Raw genomic sequence first — 17777 nt, 5'->3', positions numbered from 1 at the left:
ACGAGTGGAAACTGTCCCTACGATCAGATTCCTTGGCATCCATATTTCAGCTGATATCTCCTGGTCCCCTAACCCCAAGGCCACAGTGAAGAAGGCTCAGCAGCGGCTGCACTTCCTGCGGGTTCTCAGGAAGAACAACCTGGATAAGAAGCTGTTGCTGGCTTTCTTTAAAGCCTCTGTGGAGAGCACTCTGACATACTGTCTGGGTGTGTGGTATGCAGGCTCCACGGTTGAGGACAGGAAAACTGTACACAGGGTGATAAACACAGCTCAAAAGATCATTAGTTGCCCTCTGGCCTCCCTGGAAGACTTAGCCAGGTCCCGCTGCCAAAGCAGAATCAAGGCCATCATAGAAGACCCCTCACACCCTGGCAATGATCTTTTTGACCTGCTGCCGTCTGGACGGTGCTTTAGGTCAATAAAATCCCACACCACAAGACTAACAAATCATTTCTTTCCCTGGGCCATCCGAACCGCAAATAAACACAAAGTCACTACCTTATTAAGTTGTGGAAAGATGTGAAATCTCAATACCCCATTCAGATGTATAATAACACATTACAGTACAACCCATCTCTTGTGCATTATACTCGGCAAAACGTCACAGCCAGTGTGGATGTATATTTTGTGTATATTCGTGGATATTGTACTCTCAAATTGCAAATGGAGACGTGGGTACTCTATTTTTCTTATCTTCATTTTTAAGCGCTCTGATTTTATTGAATTGCGAACAGTTGCTGGGGTGCATCCACAGTTTCGTTGCACTTGTACAATGACAATAAAGTTCTTCTTATCTTCTTATCTTTATCTTATCTTATCTTATCTTATCTTATCTTATCTTATCTTATCTTATCTTATCTTATCTTATCTTATCTTATCTTATCTTATCTTATCTTACCTTACCTTACCTTATCTTACCTTATCTTATCTTGTCTTATCTGTGAGTTCTAGTCTGCCATAGGCATGAGAGGCAGCTGGGTGACTTTGGGCCAGTCCCTCTCGCTCAGCTCAACTCACCTCCCAGAGTTGTGGTGGAACAAATAGGAAGAGGAAAGTGTTTTTGGATATGTTCCCTACCCTGAGTTATTTGTAAAAATAATAAAGGCAGGATACAAATAAATAAATAAATACTCTGTGGTTTTATGATTTACCTCTGTAAGAACGACATAAAAAGGCACATAGGAACAAGCCTGCAATAGTGACTTCTCTATACTGATATTTTTGGTAAGTAATGGAGGGTCGTTGCTTTAAGTCTACTACAGCCTAGATATGAACCTCCTTACAAAAACAAACTTGGCAGAAAGATTAATTTGAAAGCCTGCCATGATTGATACGTTTCAATGACAAACCACTTTTAACTATTTAGCAATAAACATAATAAGAGGCCCCCTCAAGTGAACCACTCAGGACTCCTGAGCCCGATTAAAAACATTTATTCTACAAGCACGGAGAAATCATTCTAAAACCCGCAGAGGACTGAACTGCCTAAAAAATGTCCATCAAATTCTGAATGCCCCGTGGACCAAAAGGTACAATTAACTAGACTGGCAAGTGATCAGGTTTCAATTTTTATTTTTATTTTTAATTTAGTATTTCCAAATGATTGATTCCTATAGACTTCAAGCCAACAGGCCAATCAATTCAGTTCTATTATTCTGCTTTATTTTTGGGCTGCTTTTTAAATGGGCCTTCTTTGTTTTGGTCACTATGAATACTGATTTTCCCTGACTGAGGAGAAAATAAGTCAGGGGAAAGAAAGGAATAAATACAAATATTAATTTATATTTATTGATGAGACACTGAAGGGCATGTGATACAAAGGTATGGTGTACCACACTCGGTTGTTTTAACACAGAGACTTTTCTGCTGCGTTGGTTGATTAGAAATAATCTCCCGTTCTTACTGACATGAATCGGCTGGGAAGAAATAGAACTACAGGTTTGCTAAAACACAAAAGATAAAGTATGGTATAAACAGAGGAGATTATTTGTAGCTCAAGTTTGAACCATTCTCAGCTTAGTGGTTTTCTTGGAGACGTTTCATCACCCACATAGGTAAGGTTTCCAGTGTCAAAGAGAATGGAGTTTGGTTTTACTGATATACAAGTGGCTTGTCTGTCAATGTTGGTGAGAGATTAGCAGGGATTAACACCGAGGATTAACATTAGACCAACAATCAAGAAGTAAACGATACTCCAAGTACCAGCTCAGACAAACGAATAGTAAAACACACCTTAATCAAAGAACTAACAAGGACACTCCCACCTACAGTATCAGGGCAAGCCAGCAGTATATGAAATAGAGTAAACCCCACTCCCTTCTAGCACTGATGACGTTACCTAGTTGGGTCATGAAATGTCTGCATATAAACAACCAAGCTCAGAGGTGGATGTATGGAATATTTGGAATGGAATATTTAGAGGAGGTTGGGGCTAATTGTTATGTGACCACAGTTACACAGCTGCATTTATGGCCATTTGCAGCACCTCATAATCATGTGACTGCATTTTATGATAGTTTTGCCAAAAACTATCAAAAAGAGTTTAAAAAGTATCAAAAAAAATGAGTCAAAAAGAGGGTTGTGAAAAGATCTACAGACCCCTCACATCCTGGACATAAAGTGTTTTAACTCCTTCCCTCAAGACGATGCTATAGGGCCCTGCACACCAGGACAACTAGACACAAGAACAGTTTTTTCCTGAATGCCATCACTCTGCTAAACAAATAATTCCCTCAACACTCTCCAACTATTTACTAAGTCTGCATTATGATTACTGTTAATCTTCTCATCACTCCTTATCACCCATCCCCTCCCACTTGTGACTATATGACTGTAACTTTGTCGCTTGTATCCTTACGATTTATATTGATTGTTTCCTAGTATGATTTGATTCCCTATTTGTACCTTATGACTATCATTGTGTGGCACCTGATGATTCTTGACAAATGTACCTTTTCTTTTATGTACACTGAGAGCATTTGCACCAAGACAAATTCCTTGTGTGTCCAATCACACTTGGCCAATAAAAGAATTCTACTCTATTCTATTCTATAAAAACTGCATTTACTTCCAGTTTTTGGAAACCCGTGGTGTAACAAAACGATTTGCTTAACAACCGCAGCATTCACATGTATGACCCCTGCATTTGCTTAATGATTGGGAAAACGCTGTTGCAATGTATGACGGAAATGGGCAGTCTCAGTTAGGGCCATAACCTGAGGACTACTTAGAAAGACAAGGCGGGCTGATTTGAATCTTTTAGAAGCTGAAATCTCCACATATCCCCCCCCCCCCCCCACGGATGGTGTCCTTTAGAAGTGCCCAATGGTCCCACGTCCAGCCGGTACCTGTCTTCGCAGGTCTCTCGTTTTCTTGGTCATCTTGTCAATGGCGATGTTCAGTGGGTCTCCTTTCTCCTTCCTTCCAGTCTGTTTAAAAAAAACCAAAAAACATATATTAAGAAATTGAGCGGGAATAAAACAGATATGAACTACGGGCGGCTCTTGACTTACAATTATTTTGGGGGTGACCGTTTGAGGTTTCAGTAGCCCTGAAAAAAGATGAGTTTTCACACTTGCTACCATTGCGGTCACATGATCAAAATCCAACTGGCTTGGCAACTGGCATGGACTTATGACGGTTGCAAGTGTTCTGAGGCCATGGGATGACCTTTTTCGGCCTTTGAAGCAAAGTCAGTGTGGAAGTCAAATTTACTTAACAGCCACAATTGAACCCAAAACTCCCATTGGTTGTTAAGCGGGTTTCTCCCCATGTTACGACCTTCCTTGCCACAGTTGTTGAGTTAGCAACAAATTAGTTGTTACTAACTTAACAACTGTGGCAAGGAAGGTCATTACATGTGCGAAAAGTCACTAAACAACCTGCTTGCCAATGGAATTTTTGGGCTCAATTGCGCTCGTAAATCAAGGACTACCTACATATATTTGGCATTGGCCTATTATACCTACAATTCTCTCAAAGGATCATTCCTTTATATCAGAAGCATCACAATGAAAATAAAGATACTTATCATGTAGGTATAATAATATACTTATTATAAGGATATTTATGACATAAAATTTAAAATATAAAATACAAGATTAAAATATGTACAAATTAAACAGATCTTGCAAGATCCAATCTGGGCCAGACACCAGGACCAGAAATTCTGTATATCTCTGGTCTTGGTGATCGACCCAGGTTGGATCTCGCAACTAAATTATCCCGGGACACCTATATTTGCTTTCATTCTTAAACAGACCTTGCCCAGAAATCTTCTGGGATGGCATCAACAAGGCACCTGCAGACCAGGAGATCTCTGCCTGCTAAAACGAGTCCAGGGATCTTCACCTTCTCTTTTCTGGATCTTAATAATCATCCAGGAAAACCGAAGCAAAATAAAAGCTTTACAAATGAGTCTATAATATCTTAAGAGGTCACTTATCATCACTACACACTTGGGACGTCAATGCACCAATCCAGATTATTTTACCCCCCCAAGCATTACTGATCTGGTTTTCAAATCCACTGGAATTGACCTCACTTATGACAGAACCTATTCAAAGGCCTCTACTCCTTCTTGTGTATGTTGATCCCGATGGCCACCCTTTTCTACCAGACTCCTCCCATCCTACTAATCTTCATGGGTGACTCTATCGTACATTGGATCTTGTCCCTATTATTCCTCATTCTTCCTTACTCTTTTTTTTTAATTAAGATTTTGGGTTTGGTCTGTTGGTATTCTCATCAGGCTGTCTAGGACAAAGAATCAGGGTCACATCTTAAGTTACAGTTGAGAAGAGTTATTTCTCAAGCTGGGTGCCTGGAAGCGTCTATTACCCGAGAAGGCCTGCATGCCAGTGGACTTTTAAGATTAAACTGTTAGATTATTAAGGGTGCTGTTTTTATTTATTTTCATTGCGTTCTTCACACAGTCAGCCAGATGTTCAGGCTGGATTTGGCATTTCTGTCCACTTCTCGAGCCCGAAGACAGGCAGAGGTGGATGTTGGGTGGCTTTACAGGTCTCGTTGCAGGATTTAAGCTGTTCGGAGGACAGCCGCCTTTTGCAATTGAGTGATGGGGAGTGGTCAATGCCAGTGGTGCGCCAGTGGTTTTGGGACTGCACCCAAGGTGCAGAAACAGCTCATTTGGTGACAACGGCACAGACAAATGTGGCTTCATGACCATTTTTCAGAGTTACGGCCATTACAGCATTCCCCTGGTCATGTGACAAAAAATCAGACGCAACTGGCTCATATTTATGACAGTCACAGTGATCTGGGGGTCACATGATCCCCTTTTGCGACCTTCTGACAAGCAAAGTCAATGGGTAAGCCAGATTCACCCAACAACTGTGTTACTCACTTAACAACTGCAGTGATTCACTTAACAATTGTGGAAAGAGAGGTCATAGAAAGGGGCAAAATTCACTTAAATCTGTCTCGCTTAGCAACAGAAATGTTGGGCTCAATTTCTGGTCGTTAAGTCAAGGACTCCCTGTAATGCATTATAACCTCATATTTTAGCCTTCCCCCTCCCTCCTTCCCCCTCTTGAAAAAAAAAAAAGGAAAAAGGAAAGGAGAGGGGAAGACAAAAGACTCTGGCCATGGTCCTCCCTACGAAAAGCATATTAAGAGCTTCTCATCTCCATCCTGCCAGGGCTGTTACCCAGGACAATGAGCGGTGAAACAGCCCGAGGACAGAAGGAGAATAAGGCTCTTTAGGGCAGCAACAGGTCCAGGATAAAGATGACTTCCACCTGACATCGTCTACTGCCCTCATCCCTGTAGGAAACCTAAACGCAAACGGTTCTCAAGGCAGGATTTTGAAAATGAAACAAGACGGAGGGAAGGGGAAGGAAACGAAGCTCGTGATACATACACATCTTGCTTTTGTCAAACAGGAGGAAAAGAAACCCTGCAAGGTTTTATGGTATTAGCTTTAGAATGAACGTAAGGTATACCCCATTTCCTCTTTTTTTTGGGGGGGGGGGGGCAGGGGGGGAAGTCACTTTTTTTAGACCTTAAAAAAAACAAACCAGAGGTCAATAAATCTGGCGTCACACATTTCTGTTTTCAATAGGCCTAGTTTTCTCAATTGTGGCTTCCTTGGTTCTCTTGGAGCCTGGTTGTTTACTTGCAGACGTTTCATGACCCAACTAGGTAATATCAACAGAGCAAACCCCGCACCTTTCTAGGACTGATGGGGTTACCTAGCTGGGTCATGAAAAGTCTGCAGGAAAACTATAACACTGAGAGAGCACCCAAGGCCCACAGTTTTCCCCTTCTCCTCTTCCTCCTTTTCCTCTTCCCTCTTCCTCCACCTCCCAAACCCCTTTCTGTTCTAGCACGGATGATATTATTCCCTAGTTGGGTCATGAAAACGTCTGCAAGGAAACCACCAAGCTCAGAGAGCACCAAGGACCCCACAGTTCAACCCCGAGCATCAAATATTCTCCTCTTTCTCAGCTGCACTGAATATTAGGAACCTCCCAAGATCGCCAACTAGGGAGGATCGATGGATGTTCTCTATTTCCAATCAATCTCTATTTCCAAGCACAGTTCTAGGCCCGCAGTGCCTCTGCTGGCCAAAACGGGGCACGGGGGCCCTTGTGTGGCCCTCCATGCCCTGTTTTGAGGCACGGGGAGGTGGGGGACGTCCCATTTTGGCCGGCAAGGGGCTGCAGGAGGCATCCCTCCTGTCCCACCCCCATGGAGTAGAACTAATATGCTGATCTGGTCCTCGATGAAATCCAGTTTGACTCCCCTGGATTGAGACTATTTGGAGGCTGCATTAGACAGGTGAGACGATTCAGTGCTACGCAATGGCTTTAGGGCGTGTCAGATGTAAAGAATAGCCCAGTCAAAGGACCCCCATTCCCACAAATTATTCCAGAGAGTAATCAGAACTGCAGAAACTGACAGGGCAAGCCCCCTGTTTATAAAGAGAGAGTAAACCCCTCTCCCTTCTAACACTGATAACGTTCCCTAGCTGGGTCATGAAATGTCTGCAAACGTCACCGAGCTCAGAGAGCACCGAGGTGCCCACCGTTCAACCTGAGCATCGAATATTTCCTTCTACTGAATCTGATCTTGTAGAAATGAAAGAAGGAAGTTAAAAAATCAAGCTCTCTGGGGGGAAAAGCGGAGGAAAACAGAGTGTGGAATTATGCAAACCCAGGAGCTGCAAACGAGAGGAAGATTTAAGGGCATTTACTGAGTAAATCAAAACGATCCTAACACCAGACTATCCAGGCTGCATGACGGATCAGCTGTGCTGAGCGCTGAGAAATGTTACCGGCTAAGAAAAATGGTCGTGACATCGAATGTAATCAAGGTGAAAAATGAAGGTTTGAGAAGATCATCTGTCCCGCGTAATGGAAGACGGTCCGAAGACAGTTCTTTGACTTGAATTTAAGTTAGGAGGAGGCTGGAAATACAGGAAGCTGGACTCTCGCTTTAATCCTCCCTCGATTCTACAGAAAATGCTAACTCTAAGTACAGGGGGCTCTCCTGAGACGCACCTTTCCGTTGTTAAGCAAGACAGTTGTTAAGGGAGATTTGTCCCATTTTGCAACCTTTCTTGCCACGGTTGTTCCGTGAATCACTGCAGCTCGCAATAGCAATAGACTTATATACCGCTTCACGGTGCTTCCCAGCCCTCTCAGTTTATAGAGTCAGCCTCTTCCTTCCTTCCTTCCTTCCTTCCTTCCTTCCTTCCTTCCTTCCTTCCTTCCTTCCTTCCTTCCTTCCTTCCCACTTAGACTTATATTCCACTTCACGGTGCTTCCCAGCCCTCTCTCCTTCCTTCCTTCCTTCCTTCCTTCCTTCCTTCCTTCCTTCCTTCCTTCCTTCCTTCCTTCCTTCCCACTTAGACTTATCTACCACTTCACGGTGCTTCCCAGCCCTCTCTAAGCGGTTTACAGACTCAGCCGCTTTTTCTTTCCTTCCTTCCTTCCTTCCTTCCTTCCTTCCTTCCTTCCTTCCTTCCTTCCTTCCTTCCTTCCTTCCTTCCTTCCTTCCTTCCTTCCTTCCTTCTTTCCTTCCTTTCCTTCCTTCCTTCCTTCCTTCCTAGACTTATATACTGCTTCCCAGTGCTTCCCAGCCCTCTCTAAGCGGTTTACAGACTCAGCCTTTTCCTTCCTTCCTTCCTTCCTTCCTTCCTTCCTTCCTTCCTTCCTTCCTTCCTTCCTTCCTTCCTTCCTTCCTTCCTTCCTTCTTTCCTAGACTTATATACCGCTTCCCAGTGCTTCCCAACTCTCTCTAAGCAGTTTACAGAGTCAGCCTCTTGCCCCCAATTATCTGGGTCCTCATTTTAGCCACCTTGGAAGGAGGGAAGAGACAGACAGACAGAGACAGGGGGGAGGGGGGAAAGGAAGGAAAGAAAGAAGGGAGTTTTGCCCCATTTTGCGACCTTTCTTGCCACGGTTGTTAAGTGAATCGCTCCAGCTGTTAATTTAGTAATACCGTTGCTAAGTGAACCTGGCTTCCTCATTTGACTTTGCTTGTCAGAAGAAGGTCACAAAAGGGGATCACATGACCTTGGGACACTGAGACCATCAAAAATGTGAACCCGTTGCCAAGGGTCCAAATTTGGATCGCGTGACTCTGGGGATGCCAAAGCAGTTGTAAGTGTGAAAAACCCAGACGTAAGTTATGTAGATTTCTCAAACATCTGGGTCACGGTTGTCCCAAAGGTGCTTTTTCTGAGGGGCAACTGGACTTTTCTTGGTTTCTCCTCTGAAAATGTTTCGCTTCTCACTCAAGAGGCTTCCTCAGAGCTGAAGGAGTTCTGACGAAGCTTCCTGGAGGAGAAGTGAAACGATTTTAAAGAAATAAAACAAAAACCAAATGAAGAAGGAGCTATTGTCTTTCGGAAAGAACGCCTTTGGGATCGTCCTAAGTCACGTTTTGCAGCGGCCCTGTGTGATGACCCAAAGGGGCGTGACACAAAAATAACAAAGTCACAAAAATAGAATAAATTCCCTTTAATGCCTCCAACTTGGCCCCAAAGTCCAATTATCCTTGGCAGGATATCAAACTCTTAAAGAAAACAGTCTACGGAGGGAGTAAAGGAGGGAGTAAATGTAGTCCGCACCCAAAGTAAAGTTAATTTGAAATAAAAAACTCAATACAAACCACACTGAAGGAATTACTATAGGCAGGCAAGGATGATTAATTGCAGACTTCTACCAGGTAACTCAGCAACCACAGTTGAGAGGAAGCCAAAACACAGATAAGCTCCGACAAGAATGCACACTTTGCTTCCAGCAACTTTGCTATGTGCAGTTTGTCCTTTTAACCAGTCCTCCCAGCTGCAGCCTGTTGTGGCCCCGATTCCTGAGCCTATGCTGTCAGAGGAAGAGGACCTGGAAGATGAGGAGGAGGAACTGGGAATGCCTTCCTCCCCAGGACCTTCCTCCCTGGTAATGCCTCAGGTTTCATCAGACAACCGAGAGGAACAGCCTGAGATTAATCAGGAGGAGGAAGGCATATCAGAGCAGCCCCTGACAGGGAGTAAAGAGGAAGACTGTTGGCTTGATCCTAAGCAGCGTCGTAGGGAGAAACCTGAGCAGCAACGTAGGAGGTGTGGGAGGGTCAGAGAGTGAGCTGAGTCATTGAGCCACAACCCACAGGGGATAAAAGTGGGTGTGTTTTCGGCTGGAACTTTGTACGGGACAAAGTTTGATCTTACTTCAGGTTTTCTTCGTGAATGATTTTTGTGGACTGCCTTGTAATTTTCTGTGAGTAGATTTTTATTTGTTATCAGTTCGGACTTGGCAGGCAGAGGGTGTTGGAATGCCAAGGATATTATCAGTTCCAAAGAATTAACTCTGTGAAGTCCGAGCCAGCTTGCCTGCTTGTGTTTGTGCGAGTTTGTATTCTTTCATCTTTTGGGAAGGAAGAAAAGTGAGACAGAACACAGCCCACGAAGGGGATCAGGGCCCCTTCCTCCCACATCGACCACTCCACTCACATTTCTCCCTTCTCCGCTCCTCCCTGATCCTTGCCCTAGGATGAGGAGGGGATGGCCCTGGGTCTTCCTCTGAATGCCCAGCTGGCCTGTACCCTTCCCTAGTTTACTCCACAACCACCGGAGCCCCACTCCCACTCCCTGTCAGCTGTTCCATCTCTCCCTCGGAGTCAGACTCCACCAGGGGCATGACACCCTGTAACTTCAATCGGTCACTAAATGAATGGTTGTATGTGGAGGACCACCCGTGCAAGGCTGTAAAAGTGCCCCATTGAGGACAGAGGTTTTCTCAACGGGAGAGAAGAGCTCTATTTTGTAACTTCCTGAGTCTCTGCAGCCCAGAGATCGTGGATGGTGGCTGAAAAGTCCTCAGCAGTTTTATCCACTGCACACCAGTGGTGGTATTCTACCGGTCTGGATCGTTTCGACCGAACCAGTAGCTCCGATGATCAGCTGTGAGCGAACCAGTTCGCTCCAACAATAAGCCGCTGGGGCCTCCCTCTGCCTCGCTTCTATACTGACCTCTATTTCCTGCTTTTCACCCTCATCTGCTTCGCGCGGCACAGCCGATTCCCACGCAGCAACTGTTTTACACACAGGGCTTGCAGCAGAAGGTGAGTTGCAAACGCTGCACACTCACACTTGAACCGGCAGGAACCCTTTTTGAAACCTACCACTGCTGCACACTGTACGTCCAAACATCCCAGCGCCACTTATCCCATAATTCATCCAGCCAGAGACAGTTGGACAGATTATTTATTGATCCGACGGTTATAGTGCCTTAATGTACATTTCTTCTCGCCCCTCTTTCCTGCCTTCCCCCTCCTCAAACCATCAGCCAGGAAGAGGACAGGCACCATTCTCCGCCCTTCAGTCACAATTTCAATATTGATCCCGTTTATTAAGGTATACATTGCAATTGGGGGAGAAAAAAGACCCAACTAAAGTGATTTCTAATACTGAGGAGTTATCATTTCTTGCCTCTCGGAACTGGTAAGAGGTAATGTAATCAGAAGACAAAATAAAACGTATTAACTGGCAGAGTTGTCAAATAGAGGCTTTCATTTCTATAGGGAATATCGAACGGTTTTCTGGTTGACTTCCTACCATTCTCCCTCCTCAAACAAGGGGGAAGGTGGAGGTGACATTTTCTGCTTAATAAACAGATGCCTGCTGAGTAACCAATTCAACCAGAGGGTAGCCGATATAAGGTCTGAAGGAAAGCCATAACTTGAGGTTATATCCATAACTTGTGGTACAACCTCCTGTCTGCATACAGCCTTGTGGTGAGACCGGAACAATCTGGAACTGAACACACTCAAAACCGTAGAAATGGTGGTGGACTTTATGAGAAACCCTCCCACACTACCACCTCTTACAATACTAGACAACACAGTATGAACAGTAGAGACCTTCAAATTTCTAGGTTCTACTATATCACATGACCTAAAATGGACACCTAACAACAAAAACGTCATCAAAAAAGCCCAACAAAGAAGGTTCTTTCTGCGCCAACTCGGGAAGCTCGAACTGCCCAAGGAGCTGTTGATCCAGTTCTACAGAGGAATGATGGAGTCTGTCATCTGCACCTCTATAACTGTCTGGTTTGGTTCTGCAACCCAACAGGACACAGACAGAGACTCCATAGAGTAATTAGGACTGCAGAAGAAGCAATTACTACCAACCTGCCTTCCATGGAGGAGCTGTATATACTGCAGGAGTCAAAAAGAGGGCTGTGAAAATATCCACAGACCCCTCACATCCCGGACATAAACTGTTTCAACTCCTTCAAGTGTTGTATCTTATGATTCTGGATGAAGGTATTTTTTATGTACACTGAGAGCTTCTGCACCGAAGACAAATCCCTTGCGTGTCCAATCACACTGGGCCAATACAAGAATTCTCTTCTGTCTAATTTGGACTTTATGGCCACGGAAATTCTCAGTCATCCGGGTCACCGTAGTTCTCTCAATGGTGTATTTGCAAAAGGCAACTGGGGTGGTTTTCTTCCCCTTGAGGAAAAAGAAAAAGGAGTTTGGCTTCTCCTTCAAAAACCTTCCTCCGTTCTGACTTAAACTTGGTAAATTCCTAGAGGGGGAGGGGGAGGTCTAAGGAATGCAAGGGAGCCTCCCACCATCAAGGTCAGACTGGATTCCCAAAACAAAAGAACCCCATGGAATTGGGGGAGCATGAATGGTGGGCGGCCCAGAGATGAAAAGGGGGTTTTAACAATGTGGGTTTTCATGGGAAACCTCAGAACTGACTTTGCTTCTGCTGTGCCTAAGTAGATATTTCAATAAAGTTTTAGCCTTCAGTCGATCAGAATGGAGCTGGAAGGGACCTCAGAGGTCTTCTAGTCCAGCCCTCTCCTTGCCCAAGCAGGAGACCCTTCCTCTACCATTCCAGACAAGGGGCTGCCCAGTCTTTTCTTAAAAACCTCCAGCGATGGAGCACCTAGAACTTCTGTCCCACGGGTTCATTGTTCTTACTATTAGGAAGTTGCTTTGGAAAACAAGTTTACCTCCTCCTCCTCCTCCTTGTGGCAGCCCCTCAAATACTGGGATGCTGCTATCGTGTCTCCCCTAGTCCTTCTCTCTTTCTAGACTGGCCATACTGAAATCCTGCGACAGTTCTTCATATGTTTTTATGTCCTGGCCTTGAATCATCTTAGTTCCTCTTGTTCCTTTTTTGAATGCGTCAAAAGGGATGGTGGACAGTTGGACTTCATGGTTTAACCGCAGATAATCCTTGACTTATGACCATCATTGAGGTTGGAACTTCCATGGTTAAATGATGGCATCATTTAGTGAATCAAACCCAATTTTATAACCTCTGTTGCCATGGCCATTAAGTGAATCTGGTTTCCCAGACCAACTTTGATTATTGGAAATCAGCTGGAAATCCTGGGATGTTACAACTGGGATACACACATGTTCATCGACAGATACTTGAATCTTGATTATATGACCATGGGGACATCGCGACAGTTTTTAAGTGCTGTAACTAAAGCCAGTTGTAACTTTTTTCAGCCCTTTTATGATGTCCAATGGTCATTAAACGAACAGTTGTAACTCAAGGATTGTCCATCAGTTTCTGAATCTGAACTAATTGTGTTTAAGAACTAGATAGCATGGCAGATTTGACCAGCTGAATCAGATTTACAAGGCATATTATTATTATTTTTTTAAAAAAGTGATCGTGTTTCATAGGACATTTCATTACTTGGAAAAAAAAATGTAATAAGCAGCCAAACATTATATTTATGTATTATTTTTAGATCTGGAAAGAGCAACATACAATTATTTAAATTAAGAAAATGATGCACCTATTATTATTTTTTAAAAAATCATTTATATATCAGAAGAAAACAGATGCCACTCTAATTTAATGCAAACATGTTTTTATATTTAAAAGGGGAGGAGGAGATTTTAACAGGAAACAGTATATAATCATCTTCCCACCAATATTTAATGTGCGGAAACATTTTTTTTAAAAATATAATGACATCAAAGCTTGGAAACAAGTTTTGGAACTGGCACATATTTATTTCAGGAATGAGCAAGAGTGAAACCTAATGACGATAATCTTGGTCACAATTTTTAAATAATTATTTTAAATGTGTACCTTTAGCATGATGAATCTGATTAGATCTGAAATGAGCTACATAAGAATTTTTAAAGCTCGAACCCGTTTGGGGTGATGGGCGATCTTATCGTGGGATTTCTGAAAGAAGGAGGAGGAAAGGAGGAGGTGGAGGGGAAGGTTTTTGTTGTTTTCATCTTGCTTAGCTTTTTAGTTTTAATATGGTTTTGTAACTGGCTTTAACTTAGGATTGGGGGAGGAGGAGGGAGGAGGAAGAGAAGAGGAGGAGGGAGGAGGAAGAAGAGGAAGAAGAAGAGGAGGAGGAGGAGAAGAAGAGGAAGAAGAAGAGGAAGAAGAGGAAGAGGAAGAAGTCTACACCTCATTTTAAATCACACTGGACAAAAATATGTCACTTGCCACCTTCTTAGTGACTGCCACAAGAAGTGGTGTTGTTTTTTTTTTTTGGTGTGTGTGTGTGTGTGTGCATAATTGTATTTTTTGTTTTAAATATGGTTTTACATTCTGTAAGCCCCCTCGAATCGCCATGGGCGAATAGATGGCAATATAAATTATATATATTGTATTGTTTTTTAAACACACCCATATAAACACATGCATAGCGCCTTACAGGTGTCGAATTTGGTGAGGTGTGTTTGGGACAGCTGGCTTTGTTTAGTGGGCTGTCATCCCAGGGCCACCTTATCTGCACGACAGACAATGAGAGTAAAGGACTGATCCCTCATCCGGTGAAACTCCCACCTCTCACACTGGATTAATGGCTGCCTGCCTGAGACAATGACAGGGAGTTCATCAGTGTAAATAATGAAGTCTTGTACTTAGCATCCAATCGTTTCCCTCCAGGCCCCATTCCAAAGATAGGCGAAACCAATACCATAGCCATCTATGATCTATGGGGTATTCTGTTATGAGCAACGCTCAGAAGATGCCCAAACACACACACACACACACACACACACACACACACACACACGGAAAATTTTGTGGGTGGATGAAAAAAAAAAAGAATAGTGCCCTGTTCTGCTCCCTTCTGCTCCTTTGGAGAAATCCCCGTGCATCCACACTACAATCTGTCCCTGCCGTTTGCTCTGATCAATGCTCTAAACGATACTTATTTAATTGCTCACCAGTTTAATTAGGGGGAGTGAAACACAATTATAGGGCATTAGTGCAAAGCCTGTGCAAAGGGCCCGTTGGGGACCCATCGCCCTGGAGGAACGGACCGGCTTGGTGACATTTTCCCTTGAAAATCTTAATTAAAAGCATTGCCCCAGGGGAGCGGGAGGAACACAGCGACCACCACAAAGAACACAAACACAGTTTCCATGCACATGCCAATTTAACTTCATACATTTGTTTTGACATTTGGCACAAAGAAAGAAAGAGAGGGGAGGGGGAGGAATACACCAGACACTATATATAGGAGATTATTTCCATCTTAGACAGCCTGAAAACTGGGAGGGGGAAAAAAAAATAAAAAAAAGCTTAGGCAGTTGGAAGGGAAAATATATAAATTTTACTCTGTACGTTAAGTGTTTGTATACTAAGAGCAGAAAATTCCACATCAAGGTAAGAACTTCAATTTGTACTAAAGGAGAAGCTACGTAAATTAGGTACCACAGATTCAGGGCAGGTTGGGGAGAGGTAATAATTCTGGGTGGATCAAAGCTCCTTAAGAAGGTTGGGGAAGGCTAGGATGAGACCCAAGGGATTGGAGGGTGAGTTCGGTTCTTTCCTTGCAGACGTTTCATCACCCAAACTAGGTAACATCATCAGTGCTAGAAGGGGAGAGGGTTTGCAGGGAGGAGGAGGAGGAGGAGGAGGAGGAGGAGGAGGAGGAGGAGGAAGAGGAGGAGGAGGAGGAGGAAAAAGACTGGGGGGTCCTTGGTGCTCTCTGAGCTTGGTGGTTTTCTTGCAGATATTCCATGACCCACATAGATATCACCATTAGTGCCGTTGTAACTTCCAACAGTCATTAAATGAACTGTTCTAAGTTGAGGACCACCTGTATAGAATGCTAGGCATGAAGACCGGACATCACGTCCTTCAGGTGTGACCGCCACAGCTCAGGGGTCCCCCTGGAAGATGTTTAGGACGGCAAAGGCGGGTCATTTTGGAGCAACCAGGGAGACGCTCTCGTCTCTTTCGCTCCCAGCGGTGCTTCCCTCGTGGAACTCGGCGAGGTCTTATTATTTCCCACGGAACCTGGTGGCCCAGTTGTGCTATCCCAGATTTCTTATCCTCTGCCTCAGGGCCCCGAGGCGGCAGGGGAAAGGGAGGGGGGAAAAAAACCCCAGAGCTGTGATTGCTATAAATAAGCAAGGACATAACTTCATAAATTTTAAAAATCCAGCCGTTAATCAGTCATAGCTCCAAGCTGTGAAGAGAAACTTCCTAGAAATTGGGAAAGAAATGATGGGAAGAAATGAAGAGTTTAATTGCTAGCTGCTTAATCATCTGTGGCAAAAATGGGAAAATCTAAGGGGCTATATATATATATTAAAAAAATAAAAGCAAGCCCCACACCTTTTGAGTGCTGACTAAGTTACCTAGCTTGGTAATGAAACATCTGCCAGAAAGCCAACAAGCTCAGAGAGCATCAAAGGCCCCACAACGCCCAACCCGGCTGGCCTGGCGACAGGAGGACCCATCGCTGGTTTCTCGGGAAGAGGAACATCAACCGTCCGATGAAGAGAAGGACCAGGGGGACCTGAGAGCCGTGCTCCAATGCCTCAGGGGCTGCCCCAAGAAGAAGAGGGAGTCCAGCCATTCTCCAAAGCCCCGAAGGCAGAACAAGAAGCAATAAGGAGGGCAATGAACCAAGGAGAGAACCGACCTGGAGCTAAGGAGGGATTTCCCAACAGTGAGAACAATTAACCAGGGGAACTGCTTGCCTCCAGAAGTTGTGGGGGCTCCGTCACTGGAGGTTTTAAAAAAGACGTTGGATAACCACTTGTCTGGAGTGGTGGAGGGTTTCCTACTTAAGCAGGGGGTTGGACTAGAAGACCTCCAAGGTCCCTTCCAACTTTATTCTAGTTATTCAGTCCTATTCTGTATTCTGTTCTATTCTATTCTTATTCCTATTATCTATTCTATTCCTATTATCTATTCTATTCTATTCTATTCTATTCTATTCTATTCTATTCTATTCTATTCTATTCTATTCTATTCTATTCTTATTCTATTCTATTCTATTCTATTCTATTCTATTCTATTCTATTCTATTCTATTCTATTCTATTCTATTCTTATTCCTATTATCTATTCTATTCTATTCTATTCTATTCTATTCTATACTATTCTATTCTAATTCTAATTCTAATTCTAATTCTATTCTATTCTATTCTATTCTATTCTATTCTATTCTATTCTATTCTATTCTATTCCAATATTCTATTCTATTCTATTCAGAACTGAAAATAGTGACTTATGGACGTTTTTCACACTTACAACCATTGCAGCGTCCTCTTGGTCACGTGAACAAAATTCAGACCCTTGGCAACTGACTCATATTTATGACGGTCGCAGTGTCCCAGAGTCACGTGATCTCCTTTGGAGGCCTTCTGGGGAGCAAATTCAACGGGGAAGCCAAATTCGCTTAACAACTTTGTTAGTAAATTTCTGCGCAGATTCTCAGCCCTCCAGGTCCTGGGTGTCCCCAAGGTGCTTTTTTTTCAAGAGGCAACTGGACTTTCTGGGTTTTTTCTTCTGAAGATGTTTCCCTTCTCATTCAAGAAGCTTCTTCGGCTTCTGACTGGATGGAGGGGAACGGAAGGATTTATATTCCTTACAGACACAGCCGGTCCTTTGCATCCTTTGAGAGGGTCTTTGAGGCCATTTGGAGGTTTCTCTGTGTCCTCCAGAGTCTCCAGAGTGGTGCACATGGTTCCTGTAGTCTGCCATTTTTCCTCTGGAAATCCACCCATACCAGTCAGAGCTGAAGAAGCTTCTTCGATGAGAAGCGAAAGAAAATATCTTCAAAGAAAAAGCAGAAAGTCCAGGTGCCTCTTGAAAAAAGCACCTTTGGGACAACTTTGTTACTAATTTAATAACGGCAGTGATTCACTTTAACAACTAGGACAAGAAAAGGTCATCAAATGGGGCAAAACCCATTTGACAAGTGTCTCACTGAACAACAGAAAAAAGGGGGGGTGTCAATTGTGGTCATAAGTCAAGGACCCCCAGGACTCTGCTGTCAATGTCAT

General features: G+C 43.7%; 1 protein-coding gene across 3 annotated transcripts in view; it reads right to left on the bottom strand.

Annotated features, from left to right (window-relative positions):
* Positions 1 to 17777, bottom strand: part of CTNNA2 (catenin alpha 2) — a 520748-nt gene that overhangs the window by 171128 nt on the left and 331843 nt on the right. For all 3 annotated transcript variants that reach the window (XM_087962697.1, XM_087962698.1, XM_087962699.1), the window contains exon 8: positions 3348 to 3428. In XM_087962697.1, coding sequence (XP_087818823.1) covers positions 3348 to 3428 — 81 coding nt within the window. The remainder of the gene's footprint in view (positions 1 to 3347; positions 3429 to 17777) is intronic.

The sequence above is a fragment of the Notechis scutatus genome, chromosome 4 (assembly GCF_049901735.1).
Source record: "Notechis scutatus isolate UNSWTSFEM ecotype Mainland chromosome 4, rNotScu1.2, whole genome shotgun sequence".
Taxonomy (NCBI): domain Eukaryota; kingdom Metazoa; phylum Chordata; class Lepidosauria; order Squamata; family Elapidae; genus Notechis; species Notechis scutatus.
Note: the sequence above shows the minus strand (reverse complement) of the source record. Positions and strands in the feature narration are given on the sequence as shown.